The sequence below is a fragment of the Callorhinus ursinus genome, unplaced genomic scaffold, assembly GCF_003265705.2.
Source record: "Callorhinus ursinus isolate GAN/ISIS: 27379988/994484 unplaced genomic scaffold, GSC_fseal_2.0 scaffold11, whole genome shotgun sequence".
NCBI classification, from domain to species: Eukaryota; Metazoa; Chordata; class Mammalia; order Carnivora; family Otariidae; genus Callorhinus; species Callorhinus ursinus.
Window position 1 is genome coordinate 40,179,178 of NW_027397073.1, and position 15,016 is coordinate 40,194,193.

Sequence of the window (15,016 nt, forward strand, 5' to 3'; positions counted from 1 at the left end):
TACGGAAGTGTTGAATCACTGTGTTGTACACCTGAATCTCATGTAACACTTCATGTTAACTATACTGGAATTAAACACACACACACAGTAGGGCATAGATTTTTTTTTCTTAAATGAGAAACAATAATCTGGCATTCCAATTTAATCATGCCACTTCTCTGCTTCACACCCTGCATTGGGATGAGAGGAACAAGTCCTCTATGCTTGTTTGCACTGAAGATCACTTGGGGTGGCACAGAAGGAGCCTCGCACGCCGGCTGCTGTCCATCAGGCTGGCCTCCCTGCTCTGGTCTTTGTTCTCCAGCGATACTAACCTCACTGGGCTCATGTCCACAGCTTTCGCCTTCCCACTGTGGGAAGTTATACAACCCCATTCATTCGTTATCTCTTGTCCTTCTTGTCCTCAGGCTGCATCAATCCCCAACCACGTCCTCGTGATGCAGAGCATGGCCCTGAGCCCCGAGGAGAAGAGGATGCCGAGAGACACAAACATGTGTTGAGGGAGCGCAGTGAATATTCCGTTTCTCTTCTTGGTTTATATTGGAAACCACTGGAAAAGTATGCCTTTTCTCCTATGCTACTCAAAGTGCCAAGTGGCTGGTTTTACCCTAGAGATGAGTCTCCTGGCTTTAGCAGTGTAGCATCCTGAAACACCAGAAAGGTTAAATGGTGGGTGGAAATGTACTAATCAGTTCGTCTATATGTGACCAGATTAATAATTTTTACCTGTGAAGTCTGGCTTCAAAGGCTCAGGACGTCTCTTTGATTTTAATGGTAATCTCTGGTTCCCTGAAGTTATGATACACGGCTCAGGGAAGTCTTTAAACAGAGCTAATCTTGAAATAGATCGTTGCACATAAATGTCTCATTCAAACTATGTTCATCTGAATATGCTTTATGTGGAGAGCATAGCAGTATTTTTTTCTATTTTTAAAAAGGGCAGGGACATTTTATGAGAATGAATATCTTGCCTTTAAATGACACTGTTGTTTACATTTACCCTCCACCCATTCACACACATCGACTTCTAACACACTTATATTTAATATAAAATTCCATTATATTTATATTTAAATACACATATATATCTAGAGAGAAAATGATTCACTTTAAGGAATTGGCTCATGTGATTGTGGGAGCTGGCAAGTCTGAAATTTGCAAGGCAGGCCAGCAGGCTAGAGGTCCAGGGAAGAGTTGATGTTGCCATCTTGAGTCTAAAGGCAGTCTGCAGGCAGAGTTCCTTCTTCCTCTAGGGGCCTTTTTTTTAAAGACCATCAACTGATTGGACGAGGCCCACCCACATTATGGAGGACTATCTGCTTTGCTCAGAATCCACTGAGTTAAATGTTAATCACGTCTAAGGTAGTCAAAGGGTACAAACTTCCCATTATGAGATGAGTAAGTTCTGGGGGTGTAATGTACAGCATGGTAACTAGAGTTAATAATACTGTATCATATACTTGAAAGTCGTTAAGAGAGTACATCTTAAAAGTTCTCACCACACACGTGCACACAAGAGATCACCATGTGAAGTGAGGAATGTGTTAACTAACCTCCTGGTGGTAATCTTTTCGCAGGACCTATGTTTATCAATCCTTATGTTTTACATTTAAACTTATACGATGTTATATGTCAATTATATCCCAATGAAGCTGGAGGGGAAAAAAATGTTAATCATGTCAAAAAATACCTTCACAGCAACATCTAGAATGGTGTTTGACCAAAAACTGGGTACCGTAGCCTAACCGAGTTGACACATAAAGTTAATCACCATGGTGCTCCTCCTCTACTTTATCCATCCTAGGGTGGAATCTTTGGCCACATCCTTATTTCTGAGGCTATTGGGAAATTGATACAACATGATGAAGATCCTTCTGGTTTTAGGGAAGTGAGAGATGCGTGTGTTTCTGGTGAGTGGGAAAGGCCATGAGTGGAATTAATTAAGATACTCTAATCTCTTGGGTAATTTTATGGGAAAGAGAGTAGGGCTGATGGGAGTCCACCAAGGTTGATATGTTAGAAGCACATATTGTTGCTTTTGTGGATTTTGGCAGAATTTTCTTATTAGCATTCTCTGCTATTTCAAGAGTTTGGATGAGCAGCTCCTCACGGTCGGAATTAATCAGGAACCCATGGACTCCTGTGACAAATCTCCCTCTCTGCCTTGCAGGGCTTTCCAAAGCTCTCTGCATGGTTTTGGGCAACTTACTTAACCTTCCGTAGCTCAGCTTTCTTGTCCCGAAAAGACTTCTAAAACCTAGCATTCAGTGATTCTATAACTTGAACTTACCCACCCAATGATCCCCCACGATTTTTCATCTCTCTGCTTGTGATGACCCAGTTCCCACCCTCCTCTTTGCAATTATCACACCAACTTCCAACAAGGTATCTCAGCTCATGTGGTTTTCTATAACTTAGATAACTATTCCTCTGTGTGTCACACTACTTTTCAAATACAGCTTGTAATGTCTTTCAAATATAGTGTGCTTTTATAAATCAATACTGACTAAACAGACCCCCTGCATAATATGGTAAACGATGTGGACATGCAGTTCGCAAGAGGTTTGAATGGCCAATAAGCACAAGACAATATGTTCAGCATCACTAAACAAAAAAAGAAATCTAAAGAAATATTAAGTATAGATTTTGACTTTCAGAATGACATAGTTCACTGATTACAAACCCAGGATAAAATTTGGAAGAATACCCTACATAGGAGGCTATATTAGTTTCCCAGGGTTGTAAAGTGAGTGGCTTAAAATAACAGGAATTTGTTGTCTCACAGTTCTGGAGGTCAGAAGTCCAAAATCAAGGTGTCAACTTGACACACTCCTTCTGAAACCTGTAGGGGAGAAGACTTCTGTCAATGGCTATCAATCCTTGGTGTCCTTGGCTTACGGCTGGTTGTGACTCCATTCTCTGCCTCTGTACTCTATTTCCAAATAAGGTCACATTCACAGGTACTGGGTGTTAGGACTTCAACATATCTTTTTAAGGGGGCACAATTCAACCCATAACTGTGGCCGTGAAAGATACTAACACATAACAAAGAGCAAAGGAAGAAAGTATCATTTCAGTGGATGCAGCTGGGACAGAGGACTCTCAGGGACCAGACAACACACTCCACTTTGTGCCAAGATGCTACATAGCTTCCAGAAGATAGATAACATTCAGAAAGGAAGGAGAAGGCTGAACGTTAAACTGGAAGTCAAATTGAGTTGATTTCATTGGGCAAGATTCAATTTGTTGATGCCAAGAAGAAATGAGGCAGGAACATTAAAAAGTTAAATTCAATTCAGAGATATATATATGACAGATTCATATTTTCAATCTGCTTGGGCTATAAAAATCCATAGCTATTTAACAGCGGCCAAATTGAAATGTAGCATTTTATTAAATAACAGGCAGGTCAGTGACCAATACAATCACTTTAAGTATTAGATTGAATCTTATAAAATTGCTAATATTTGACCATTTATTTTTTTATTTTTTTTAAAGATTTTATTTATTTATTTGAGAGAGAGAATGAGAGATAGAGAGCACGAGAGGGAAGAGGGTCAGAGGGAGAAGCAGACTCCCAGCCGAGAAGGGACCCCGATGTGGGACTCGATCCAGGGACTCCAGGATCATGACCTGAGCTGAAGGCAGTCGCTTAACCAACTGAGCCACCCAGGCGCCCCAATATTTGACCATTTAATCTATAAAAATGGCAATTTGATGTGGATTAGCCTAATATACATAGAAAAAGGATTTGCTAATCTCATTAACAGAATTAGGGGCATTGATTTTACCACATGGATTTGGGGCAAAGCTTAATGAATCCATGTTAAAAAGTCCAAGCCTACACTCCACTTTCTTCAAATCTCTTCCTCCTTCTACCCAGCCAGCTAGAGCACGGCAAGATTTTAGGTTTGAATTTGACAGAAAACGGAATGGCTGCTTAGGTATGTTTAGGCCTAAACCTTGGGTCAGACCCAGGTTGTCCTGGGGAACCCTGGTTGGAGATTGTGCCCCAGAAGTAACTATCTCTGCCCCAGCCACACGGGGTACACCTGGTGCCAAGTTTCCCAGCTTGGATCCATATTGTCTGGAAGATGAATTTGCAGCTCTAGCAGGTGGCATCTAAAGCCTGCTTTCGCTCCAGTCTCCTTTCCCTCTCGTCCTAACCTTACTGTGGCAGGGATGATTCTTGACCAACACAGATTAGTGCTTTTCTCCAGAATGCAGTTATTCTGGGACATGACTCCCAATCAGGAACTGAACTAGATCGCTCGGTGTGTCTAAGTGAGACCATGTGACAAATTCCGGCCAGGGAAATGTCAATGAGAATCCTGTGCGTCACTGCAACATGGGAGGATGAAGACCATACTTTCTCTCTTCCTCCAGTCAGCCGACTGCGTGTCCCTTGAAGCCACAAGATAAGCAAACCTGGGCCCTGAGTCACCATTTGGAGGAAAGCCACCCTGGAGGTCAGCAGACGAAGAACTCCCTCATCGGACTTGGTGTGAGTGAGAAATAAACCGTGGTTTTGCGGAGTCCCGGAGATTGGGATTGTTATTAAGACAGCACAGCCTCGCGCATCTTACTACCTCCTACCCGTCAACATCCTCAACCTCCGTCTGCTCCCTCCACTCACCGCGTTGTTTCACTCTGTCTGGGCCTTGCAATCTCTGCTCTCTCGACCTAGAATAACCCCTCCCTCTCCTGGCTGGTAAACCGCCAAGATCCAGAAGTGAAATTTATTCCGTGTCCTCGTCTGACTTCTCCTGGCTGTTTGCTACACCCTCTTTCCTCCTCTCGCGGAGCCTTGTACCCGAGCCTCGGTGAAATCACGTTGACATCGTCATCTTCTCCAAAGTCTGTGAGCTCTTGAAATGCGGGCACTAGATCTCTTTCTTTATGTTCAGGGCACCTAAAATAGCAATTGGCATGTAGGGTTTCTCGGTACATGAATTTTGGATGAGTCTGAGTGAATTGGGGGTGTGAGGGTTCTCTGATTACATCTTCTAGTCACTTGACTGCGGGCTGCTGTTGGTCAGAACCGGATCGGAGAGCGTGAGTCACTGCAGGTCTGGCCCTGTACAGCTGGGCGCTGCCCTCAAAATCAGTGAAGCACTTAAAGGGAATGCACAGAATAAAGAAGTGGGTCCTGAGAATTTGTCTTTTGCTATTCACTGAATGTTAGAGGACACAAAAGCTTTCTCCTTTTCAGAATGTGTTTTTTTAATGGCTGCTGACCATGTCGAATACATGCTTAGCTTGAAAGACATTGAGAACTGGGACTTCCCTCCAGAATTCAGCCAGAGACTTTTTTGAGTTCCTTTGCTTCTCTCTTAAATTTAAAAAAAAAAAAAAAATTTTTTTTTTTTGAGAGGACAACATGGGAATAAAAAAGCGAGTTCAAATGAAATGAGAAGTGCTTTAATAGGAATGTTTTATTGTCTCTGCCCGAGTTTCTAGCATAGCTTATAAAGTGAAAACACTGCTTTAATAAAAATGGAATACTACTGGTTACACAAAATCCTGTCCTTTCTCCTTCAGATCCACCCAAGGCGGGGTCCCTCACTCTTTGGGGTTGCTGACGAGGGCTGTGGTGGAGTAGGAATAGGGGCTGAGCAGGGCCGCAATGGTGTAGTGGCGGAAGCCAGAGTCGTTTGCTGTGAACACCACCTACGAGAGAGCACAGACAGGGTCCGTTTCTATCAGAGCCTAGAAATGTGAGTCACCGAGAGGGAGACCACTGGAAGTCCAGTGCCAAGTTAATTCATTTTATCTTAGGGTTTCTTTTTCTGGAACCGATTGAACAAAAGGCAAAAGTCCAAATATGCTGGGAAGACTCCATGGGAGACTGGTGCAACCCCTGGAACAAGATTTCTTTTCTACAGCCTGTATAATCAGGTCTCTCTCTGTCTCTCTCTCTGTCTCTCTCTCATTTTTGTTTGTTTTTGCCAATTCACGCTAAAAATCTGGGTGGCGCTAGCCTGACTGAGGGGAATCACAGAGAGCCAAATGCTCTTGTCGACTTTCTTGGTAGAAAAAGGAGGAGGGAGGTAGTAACCCGCATTCGGTGGCCTGAAGACCGAAGAACAGTGACTGCAACTCTCACCACACATCAGAGACCTGGAATTGTAGAGCTGGCAGGAACATTCTTCCCATTTTACAGGCAAGTCAACCAGACCTCTGAGTTAGTGTTTGGCCCAAGTTTATACAGGACAGAGCCAGGTTAGAAGTTAAGGCTTCTGTCTCCAAACCCAGAGGTTTTCCTCCCTCTACTCCTTTGCATTTTCTAACACGAAGAACAAGAATGTGTTTGTATGTGTAACAAGCAATGAAATATGGAATTAAAGCAGTGTCGGGTTCTAGTTACGATAGCAGACTGTGGAAGATCACGTGGGAATTCTGAAATACACGCATGGGTTGGAGCTCGTTTGAGCTTCCTAATTGGACAAATTGTTGACCAAAGTGTTGTTCCAGTTAGTCATGTACTTCAGGCAGGTTTAGTAGAGCTTCTGAGGCTCAGGGCCTGCAATAGTCTAGGCACCAGAGTGAGACAAGTAGGAGGAATTTGGTTCAGGAGAGAGATGGGGGATGGTGAGGAGGTTTTTAATTTTACTTATTTTGTATATAGGCTTGGATTGAGCTTTGGACACATCCTGGGTAAATGTGTTTTGTTCCTAATATGGCAAAAGGAAGCCTTGGTTGTTTGGGGACAGGAGAAAAAAAAATCTGATTGAACCATAGTGAAAATAAAAATAGCATTGAGGGCAAGAAGGGGTAACAATCACCTAAGAATCTCTGAAGGAGAAAAAGCATTCCTTAAAGGCCAAGCGTCTGGCATCACCCAGGAAAAGCTTCTTCCCTCTAATACTGACATTGGCCTCCAGCTCCCCTTGATTCTTCCTCAAAACTGTAAATGGCATAATCGGTGCTCAAAATCCCATGAAGTGAAAAGGACGACTAGTTCCACAGGTAATTTCCTAGCTCTCTCGGTGAGTGTAACAGGGCCACCTGGGTCCCCGGCGAGGGAGGAGGTGGCTGATGCGGAAGAACAGCATTTGTCTGGGGGTCTTGGTCAGAAGAAGTTGGCAGGGGAGGGACTCATGGCTGGACCCGTCAGCACCAACCACCGAGGGGAGGCCCTGGGACTCGCGCTTGCTTACCTGCTCTCTCTAACTTCCCATATCCACTGGGCTGATGGTCCTACTTAGTATGCCTGACATCAGTCCCTCTCCTTCCACCCCCAGAGCGGGCGTGTGTTTTCGCTTACGAATTTCTAGCATTTAGCAGAATGTTGGACACATAGAAAGCTTTTATTTTCCAAATGTTGGTTGAATGAACACTAACACTAAGAACAGACAAGGAAGCTAACATCTAATGACTAGTAGCAACGCATCGTGGGCCCTACGGCCGTGAATCTTCTCATTAGGCTGAGCCCAGGGCAGACAAGGGTTCCGAGGGGCCTGATCCTGTGTTCTAGGGTAGAGGCTGAGAGTCTAGGCGCAAATGATTTGTGGTGGGTACCTCTAAGCCCTGCACCATCTAAACTAGGCTCTTTGTCTTGCTACCCCACTTAGGAGGAGCAGCCAAAGGCAAGCTTCTTGGTAGATGGGGAGCCCCAGAAGTCAGGCCCCTATGGTTTTTCTGGCAACACTGTCGCCCCAAAGAACCATCTGATGTCAACTGAAGCAGAGAGGATGCTTCCCTTTAATGCTGAGCTATTTTTGATGCAATTACTTGATCTTTAACTCTGACCAGAGTTCTGGATTCTCTTTCCATGTCAACCATCTGTTTTAAATGACTTCAGGAATTACGGAGAAGGAGGAGGCACCGAGACTGGGCCCGTGGATCACTTGGAGGTTCCTACTGCCTCATAAGCAAAACTTAGAGTGTGAACCAAGGGTTACAAAGGTGGCTTTATTATTATTGTTTTTAGCCCGACTTCTTACAGGAAGAAAGCTGAGGCACCCCTGAGGCTAAGACCAGTCTGGGCCCTGTTGGTCATTATTTCTCTTCATCCCTTTACTAGACATTGGGTGAGTTATTTCACTGCCCGGTGCCTCAAGTTCTTCCTCTGTAAAATGAGGATAATAATAACAACTCCAATGGGCTGTGGAGGAGGACTGAATCGGTTAAATATAGAAAAGACAGCAGTCTGGCATGTGGTGTATGCCCGACCGGTGTTATCTATTATGTTGCCATTATTATCTTGAATTTGCTGTCTGTATATGCATTAGCCCCAAACACTTCTCCAGACCTCTGGGAGCCATGTGTTTTGGAATGAAGTGGGTTTTTTTTTTTTTTTTCAGATTTTAGAGAAGTAAAATGGTGCATCTCTGTTTCATTACAGGGCACCCTAGGTAGGGTCTGGAGGGCTGCTAGTCATCCAACATATTAACAGTTCTTTGGCAAGCAACCATTCCTAGTCAGGGGGAACTGAAGAAGATAATAAGGAGCCTCATGTCAATTCAGGTCATGTTACTAAATGAGTTGCCACCAAACTTAGAAATAAACTTTGCTTTTCAGAGTTCTATAGCTTTCTGGCTGTAGAAATAGGAAAGGGAATCTGTGCTAGTTCGGTGCTTTCCTTATGACATTTCCATGGCGTGTGACTGCAGACTGGGCATTGCCTGGGATCAACGACAACAACAAAACAAAATACTAAAAAGCAACTCGAGTGTCTCTACGCTCTCACCTCTGCATATTCGTGGAACGGGGAAATGCCGAGTGACTTCCAGTACGACTTGGTGTCTAATTCCACCTTGTATACCCCTTCTACAAACTTCTCAGCAGTTGTGAGCCCATGGAGCTCTCCAAATTCACTGGTTTTCCTAGAAGGTAAAAGTTACAGGTTAAGTTAGACATTAGGGGAATGAATACCATGGCAAGGTGATACCACACACACACACACACACACACACACACACACACACACACACTACACATGTGCAGTGTGTATGTGGGGGGAAATACATTTATATAAGTATACATATTCAGGAAAAGGAGAAGGAAGGGAAGGTGAAATTCTAGTAACTGAAATTGACAGGAAATTTGTCAGAAAGATTTCAAAAAGCTTATTCTAGATTTTTCTTAGGAGAACAGAAGGTATAGGTATGTTTCAACTCAAAAACGGTCGTTTCAATTCAGGGTTGGTGTTTGGGTGAAGGTTCGTAACTACCCCTTGGAAGTGGCCATGGCCTCTTGGACTCTGTGGTCCCCATGACACCAGGGTCTTACCCCTTTCCCTCCTAGTGTGAGGGTGTCTTTCAGAGGCCATATCACTTGAACACACAGGGGGAATCCCAAAGTATAATAAGGAGCCTGTACCTGAAATTATTTATATATTTAATGTCTTTCATAACCCTTTGGTAACAACAAATACAAGGCAACTCCTTTTAAAAAAAAAATAACTAGGTAACTTCTGTTTCTATAGAGGTACCAGCTCCATTGCTGGTGTTAGAAATTGCCCTCCATTAGACCTCAAAAACTGACAGATAAAAATGGAAATTGTCTTTACTAACTCTGATCATTGCCTTTCCACCTGTCTTCTTTTCTAGGAAGAAAATATTTCATTTTTTTAAATTTATCTTGTCAGAAGAAAAAAAGATTCACGGGCGCCTGGGTGGCTCAGTTGGTTGAGCGACTGCTTTCTGCTCAGGTCATGATCCTGGAGTCCCGGGATCAAGTCCCGCATTGGGCTCCCTGCTCAGCGGGGAGTCTGCTTCTCCCTCTGACCCTCTTCCCTCTCGCGCTCTCTGTCTCTCATTCTCTCTCTCTCAAATAAACAAATAAAATCTTAAAAAAAAAAGATTCACATGAACATCTGAATATGTTTGGTGTTCATTCTATCTCTTGCTGAGAATATTCTCTTAAGTACTTTCCACATCGTGCTTGGCATTTTAGATAAACATAAATGAATTCACAAATAAAAACTCAATTGAAACCACACCAACGAAAATGGTCTTCCCAGCGATGGGTGACGAATCCCAGTGTGGTTCTTGGGATTCAGTTAAAACCCACAGAAATTTTCTTTCCTGAAGACAGAAGCACTTAGCAGTATCGTTTGGTGCTGAGGGTTTCTTGGCTGCTCATTCATTCCGTGAGTTGGTTTAGGTTTACTAATGCGCATTTTCTTTGAAATTCTTGCTAAGGGAGGTGGGTAAACACTATGAAAATTGTACAGTGCCCGAGGAAGGTGAGAATCACTGCTGCACCTGGTGTTGGGTGATTGGTCCGTGGCGGTGCTCTGCTTATGTATCTTTCTCGTCTGTGTCCTTTTGTTACTGAGTGCCCCAGGCTCCAGCCTGGCACGGACTGGGTGTTCCATGAGTGGTTAGGCACAAGTACTAGGTTCTGGAGGATCTGGATAAACTAGACGCGTGCCTTGTCAGGGCTGTCCCTCAATTCCTTTCTTTTCATTAATAAAGTAACACAAATTGTACATCTTGCCTAAAATTCCAAGCCAAGGACACTCAGCCTGAATGTTTTGCAAGGGCACCGGGGAATCTGTGATACTCTTGAAATTGTATATACGTGTGTGTGTGTGTGTGTGTGTGTGTGTGTGAGATCTGGGCATGGAGAACATAGTTTTCCTTACCTTCTTAAAGTGGTCTGTGACCTGAGAAGGCAGTGGATCACTGCTCCTTCTTTTCCCTGTATGGTCTGTCCCTTCTGGGCACTCCCGGTGAAGCAAAGCAAGAGGAGGGCCTCCTCCCCACGGCCTACTTGACCCCTACCTGCATTCTCAATCTACTCGAAGATTCTTCCCGTGAATGGTGTGAGGCAATCTCTCTAACAAATGGCGGGAGAATGAGCAGCTAGACTGAGGTCCCGGGTCTGGGCTTGTTGGGCAGCTTACCCGGAGGCGAAGGGCTCCCAGCTCTCGTCAGCAGCCTTTTTGAACACTTTCACGGCCACGTTGACAGCAGGGCTGCCTCGGACGGCGTCTAGGACCTTGACCATCAGAGGGCACTTGGATCCGCCAGTGCCCTGGGCATAGAGAAGGCCAGTGAGAGGTCAACAAAACTGGTAAGAGTGAAAGAATCTATTCTTTTTCTTATTTTAAGATTTTCTTTATTTGAGAGAGAGAGAGCACAAGCACAGGGAGCAGCAGGGAGAGGGAGAAGCAGGTTCCCTCCTGAGCCAGGAGCCCAATGTGGGCCTCGATCCCAGGGCCCTGGGATCATGACCTGAGCCAAAGGCAGACGCTTTACCGACTGAGCCCCCCAGGCGCCCCTGAAAGGATCTATCCTTGATGGTGCTTGAAATCTGGAACAAGGCAAGACGTACACGCCAATTCCATTTCCAGCAATATAAGCGTTGAGAGGGAATGAGCTCCCCTTCTCAGTGTAGCCCGGACTCGATTGCTCCCAAAGCCAGGCTGGCTTCTGCCTCCGGACGTGCTGCGATCGACCGGGGACGGGGCTAATGAGTTTTAAGGGAGAAAATAAGCCCTCTGGGAACAGTTGCTTTGTGAAGCCTCGCTACTGGAGTGGAATTACTGAAAAGACGTAATGTGCCACAGGCCCAAAGAGTTAGTTTCTCTCCGAGAGCACTTGAGTCCGCTGTTGCTGTAGTCATTCCCTCTTACTAGTCGTAAAATCACGTCAGACTGTATCATGACCCATTTAATAGCATTAGTCAATTCTTCCAGAGGACTTAAGAATTTGGTATTTGACTAGAATGTTGTCTGCCAAGCCTTTCAAAAATTAATCAATGAAGACATTTTGATTAGTAGAAGGGAAATAAACCTTATAAAAGGACGCATTTCTGAAAATGTGATATTGGTTGCTTCGCGAATATCACGTCTTTATTTCTACCATCTCTCTGAGGAAATTGAGCGGAGGAACCAGGCCCTGTAACCCCCAGTGCACCAAAGCAATAGCGGGGCGCACCCAGGGTCCCAGCTCCGGTTCCGTGAGCTCTGCTGAACTTGACTCATTTTGAAGTTTGAATCAATGACATTTAAAAGTCGATGCGGGGTGCCCTTGTCCTAGGAACAAAAGGCGGCGGGCAGAGCTGAAAGAAGTCACTTCTACTTCATCTAGTGGACCTAAGGGTCTGCATAAAAGGACTTGGCAGAATCAAACACTCACCGCGGGGCCGGCCTCAGACACAAGTACCAGTCCGCAGAGGCAAAGCAGGAGCAGATGATGAGAAGCCATCCTGCCGAGAACGCAAGGGCCTGTGTGGGGGCCGCCCTCCTCTTGGGGCTTTTATACTCACTTCTCCCAAGCCATGCTGCTGATCCCTGCCAACTGACTCCAAACCTGCTGATTCTGATTATTGACTTAGTCAACAAAGAGAGAATAAGTAACTCGCACAAATATGAACCTTGCCTAGAGAGATTAGAGTATAGGAACATTAGCTCTATGAAATATTCTTATGCTTAGCAGGTCACTGACCAGCTAAATCACCAAAACAAAACACACAAAACCAAACAAATATATTCTTCTCCCTGCTTGGCGGGAGGCAGCAACATTCTTGGAATTTTTTTTTTTTCTCTCCCTTACAGATTTCTCTGCATGGTTTTTTTTTTTTTTTTCACTTTCTATACATTTTGTCTTTCGTTTTAGATGCTAGATGCAAGTTGTAATAATTTATTTCACATGGAATGATGTTCGGCCTCAGGGGGTTAAATACAGTGCATTAGAAAACATCAGTGCCCCTGTTATATGTCCAGGAGTCAAGAGGAAAAACCCTTTGCAGTGCTTATATTTTAAAAAGCCTACGTTTTAGGGGTGCCTGGGTGGCTCAGCCTTTAGGCGTCTGCCTTCGCCTCAGGTCATGATCCTGGGGTCCTGGGATCGAGCCCCGCATCGGGCTCCCTGCTCGGCAGGAAGCCTGCTTCTCCCTCTCCCACTCCTCCTGCTTGTGTTCCCTCTCTCACTGTCTCCCTCTGTCAAATAAATAATCTTTAAAAAAATAAAAATAAAAAGCCTACATTTTAGCCAAACTAAGTCATCTGGAAGCTTTGCTTACTCAGCAATTTCTCCACTGGTTTTTGTGTTCTTCCCAGACTAGGTTCATCTCAACCCAAGAAATAATGATATATTTCAAACTAGCATTAAAAAGCCTGAAATACAGAGAACAAGATATTCTTTTTTTTAAATATTTATTTATTTATTTATCTATTTATTTATTTTAGAGAGCGAGAACAGCATAAGTGGAAGGGGCAAAGGGAGAGAGAGAGAGAGAGAGAATCTCAAGTAGACTCTCCACTGAGCAGGGAGCCCAACACTGGGCTCGATCTCACGACCTTCAGATCATGACCTGAGCTGAAACCAAGAGTCAGTTGCCTCACCGACTGCATCACCCAGGCACCCAGAGAACCAGATATTTTTACTGCTCCTCCTGCATTGATGTGTAGAAACAAGGCTACCCAGCTGGCTTTTAAATCTCAAGAATCATAATCCAGGGCACCTGACTGACTCGGTGAAGCATGCGACTCTTGATCTTTTGGTTGTGAGTTTGGACCCTATGTTGGGCTTAGAGCTTATTTAAAAAAAAGAATCACAATCGAATTTCTTGAAGGGAGTAGAGAAGACTGTAAGAACTAGAAGTTGTGGTCGATAGCATAATCTCTTCCTCCTCCCAATTTACACACCCAGAAATTATCACTCTTCGATGATTCATTGATCAAGTATCAACTCGGGTATATGAATGCACATATATGTGTTTGTGGCTTTGTTCATTGATTCATTAGGATGGGTTTGTCCTTACAGAGACATGGAGAAGATAGACAATTTTGGACAAATACATGTCAAGGATAGGTCCAGTTTGGAGCAGCGGGGGCTGGGAGAGCATTCCCATAGCTGACAGAATTCAAGCTGAAAGGAAGGTGACAAGTGATCATGAAGGACAATGGCTTTCAGGGAATAGTGGAAGGACAGGGAGGCATTTCAGGAATATGGAAATGCGCAAAAGACCTGGGGAGGGTGGGGTGATCACAGGAAAGCACCGATGAGCAAATCTGTTTCTGAGCACAGCTAGAAATGGAATCTTTTTTTTTTTTTTTTTTTTTTTTAGAAATGGAATCTTTAGAGCCTTAGAGTCTGACTCCGAAGTGGTGCTGGAAAGAGTTTTGAGTTTGGGGAAAGAAAACCTGAATCATCCAATTCCTACTTCTACAACCCCATTTCCAGGATGACCTTCTCTGAGTTATTTAATACTTCGGATACTCAGCTTATGCATTTGTAAAATGGAAATATGTAATATTTTACTTCAAAAGACCTTTCTAGTAATTTTTAATATGAGATTATATAAAAGCTCTTTGTAAACTGTAAACCACTGCTCTGGGGTCAAGGATAGTTATAACAATTTGGTTCAACATTTCTGCTAAGGAGAAGTCCCTTTCTCTAACATCTCTTATATATTGTCATCCAATTTTCTCTTCACTTGTTCCTGTTGCTCAGAACTTAGATGGAGGGCCTGTTTCCTGACTATGAACATATTTGAAAATTCTCTCGTATCCCAAGTCCATCTTGTATCTCAGCACTACGTTCTGTTGAAACCTAGAACTGTCTCCTGCAGACACTGTGAACTGGCCATCCTGGGCTGTCAGCCGCCCATAAGACATGGTATGGATGGGCTGTGCAATGTTGCTTTAAATATTTTGAAATAGTTGCTAAAATTAAAAGTTGAGACGTGTTGCATAAAAATTTGTGTTTCTGGCTTCTTTTGAAAAATCAGAAAAGATGGCAGCTTTAGGCCCCCATTCACACATGACAGTGGGCTCTCCCTCTCAGACATCACAGCTCCCTCGGGCTCCCTCCAGCTCCGAGGCTAGGTGACACTTCCTGTGGCACTATCGGGCTCAAGCTTAGTTCTTTCCTTACACATGCCCTTGTTTGTCTCATCTATGTTCCCACCTGGCCTCTTGGTAACTTGGGTTAGTCATTGCTGGTCTTCCAACAGCCATTTAGATAGTGAATCACAGCTCGTTTTTTTGTTTTTGTTTTTGTCTTTTGTTTTGCCAAACAGATATTCTTACTTCTTTGAATGATTCCTCTTCAGACAC

General features: G+C 44.0%; 2 protein-coding genes across 10 annotated transcripts in view; one reads left to right on the forward strand and one right to left on the reverse strand.

Moving 5' to 3' along the window:
- B4GALT6 (beta-1,4-galactosyltransferase 6) overlaps positions 1-5,671 on the forward strand; it is an 89,141-nt gene extending 83,470 nt beyond the window's left edge. The window contains exons 10-11 of one of the 9 annotated variants that reach the window (XR_012380057.1): positions 408-2,960; positions 4,387-5,671. The gene's annotated coding sequence lies outside the window, so the exon portion shown is untranslated. Of the gene's footprint in view, positions 1-407 lie in introns of all 9 variants that reach the window. The other 8 variants (XR_012380056.1, XR_012380058.1, XR_012380061.1 and 5 more) reach the window with 8 other exon arrangements.
- TTR (transthyretin) lies at positions 5,406-12,228 on the reverse strand. Its single transcript, XM_025886399.2, has 4 exons — positions 12,093-12,228; positions 10,856-10,986; positions 8,693-8,828; positions 5,406-5,670 (listed from the first exon to the last, which is right to left on the reverse strand). Exons 1-4 carry the CDS (start codon positions 12,159-12,161, stop codon positions 5,563-5,565), a joined length of 444 nt encoding a protein of 147 aa, XP_025742184.1. The 5' UTR covers positions 12,162-12,228; the 3' UTR covers positions 5,406-5,562.
- Between the last annotated feature and the right edge of the window lie 2,788 nt (positions 12,229-15,016).

Excerpts from the sequence above, each read along its gene's own strand:
- TTR (XM_025886399.2), bottom strand. The coding sequence starts at position 12,161 with ATGGCTTCTCATCATCTGCTCCTGCTTTGCCTCTGCGGACTGGTACTT. Across the intron at positions 8,829-10,855 it reads TGGGAGCCCTTCGCCTCCGG|GAAAACCAGTGAATTTGGAG; the intron begins GTAAGCTGCCCA and ends TTTACCTTCTAG. Across the intron at positions 5,671-8,692 it reads CGTTCCACGAATATGCAGAG|GTGGTGTTCACAGCAAACGA; the intron begins GTGAGAGCGTAG and ends GCTCTCTCGTAG.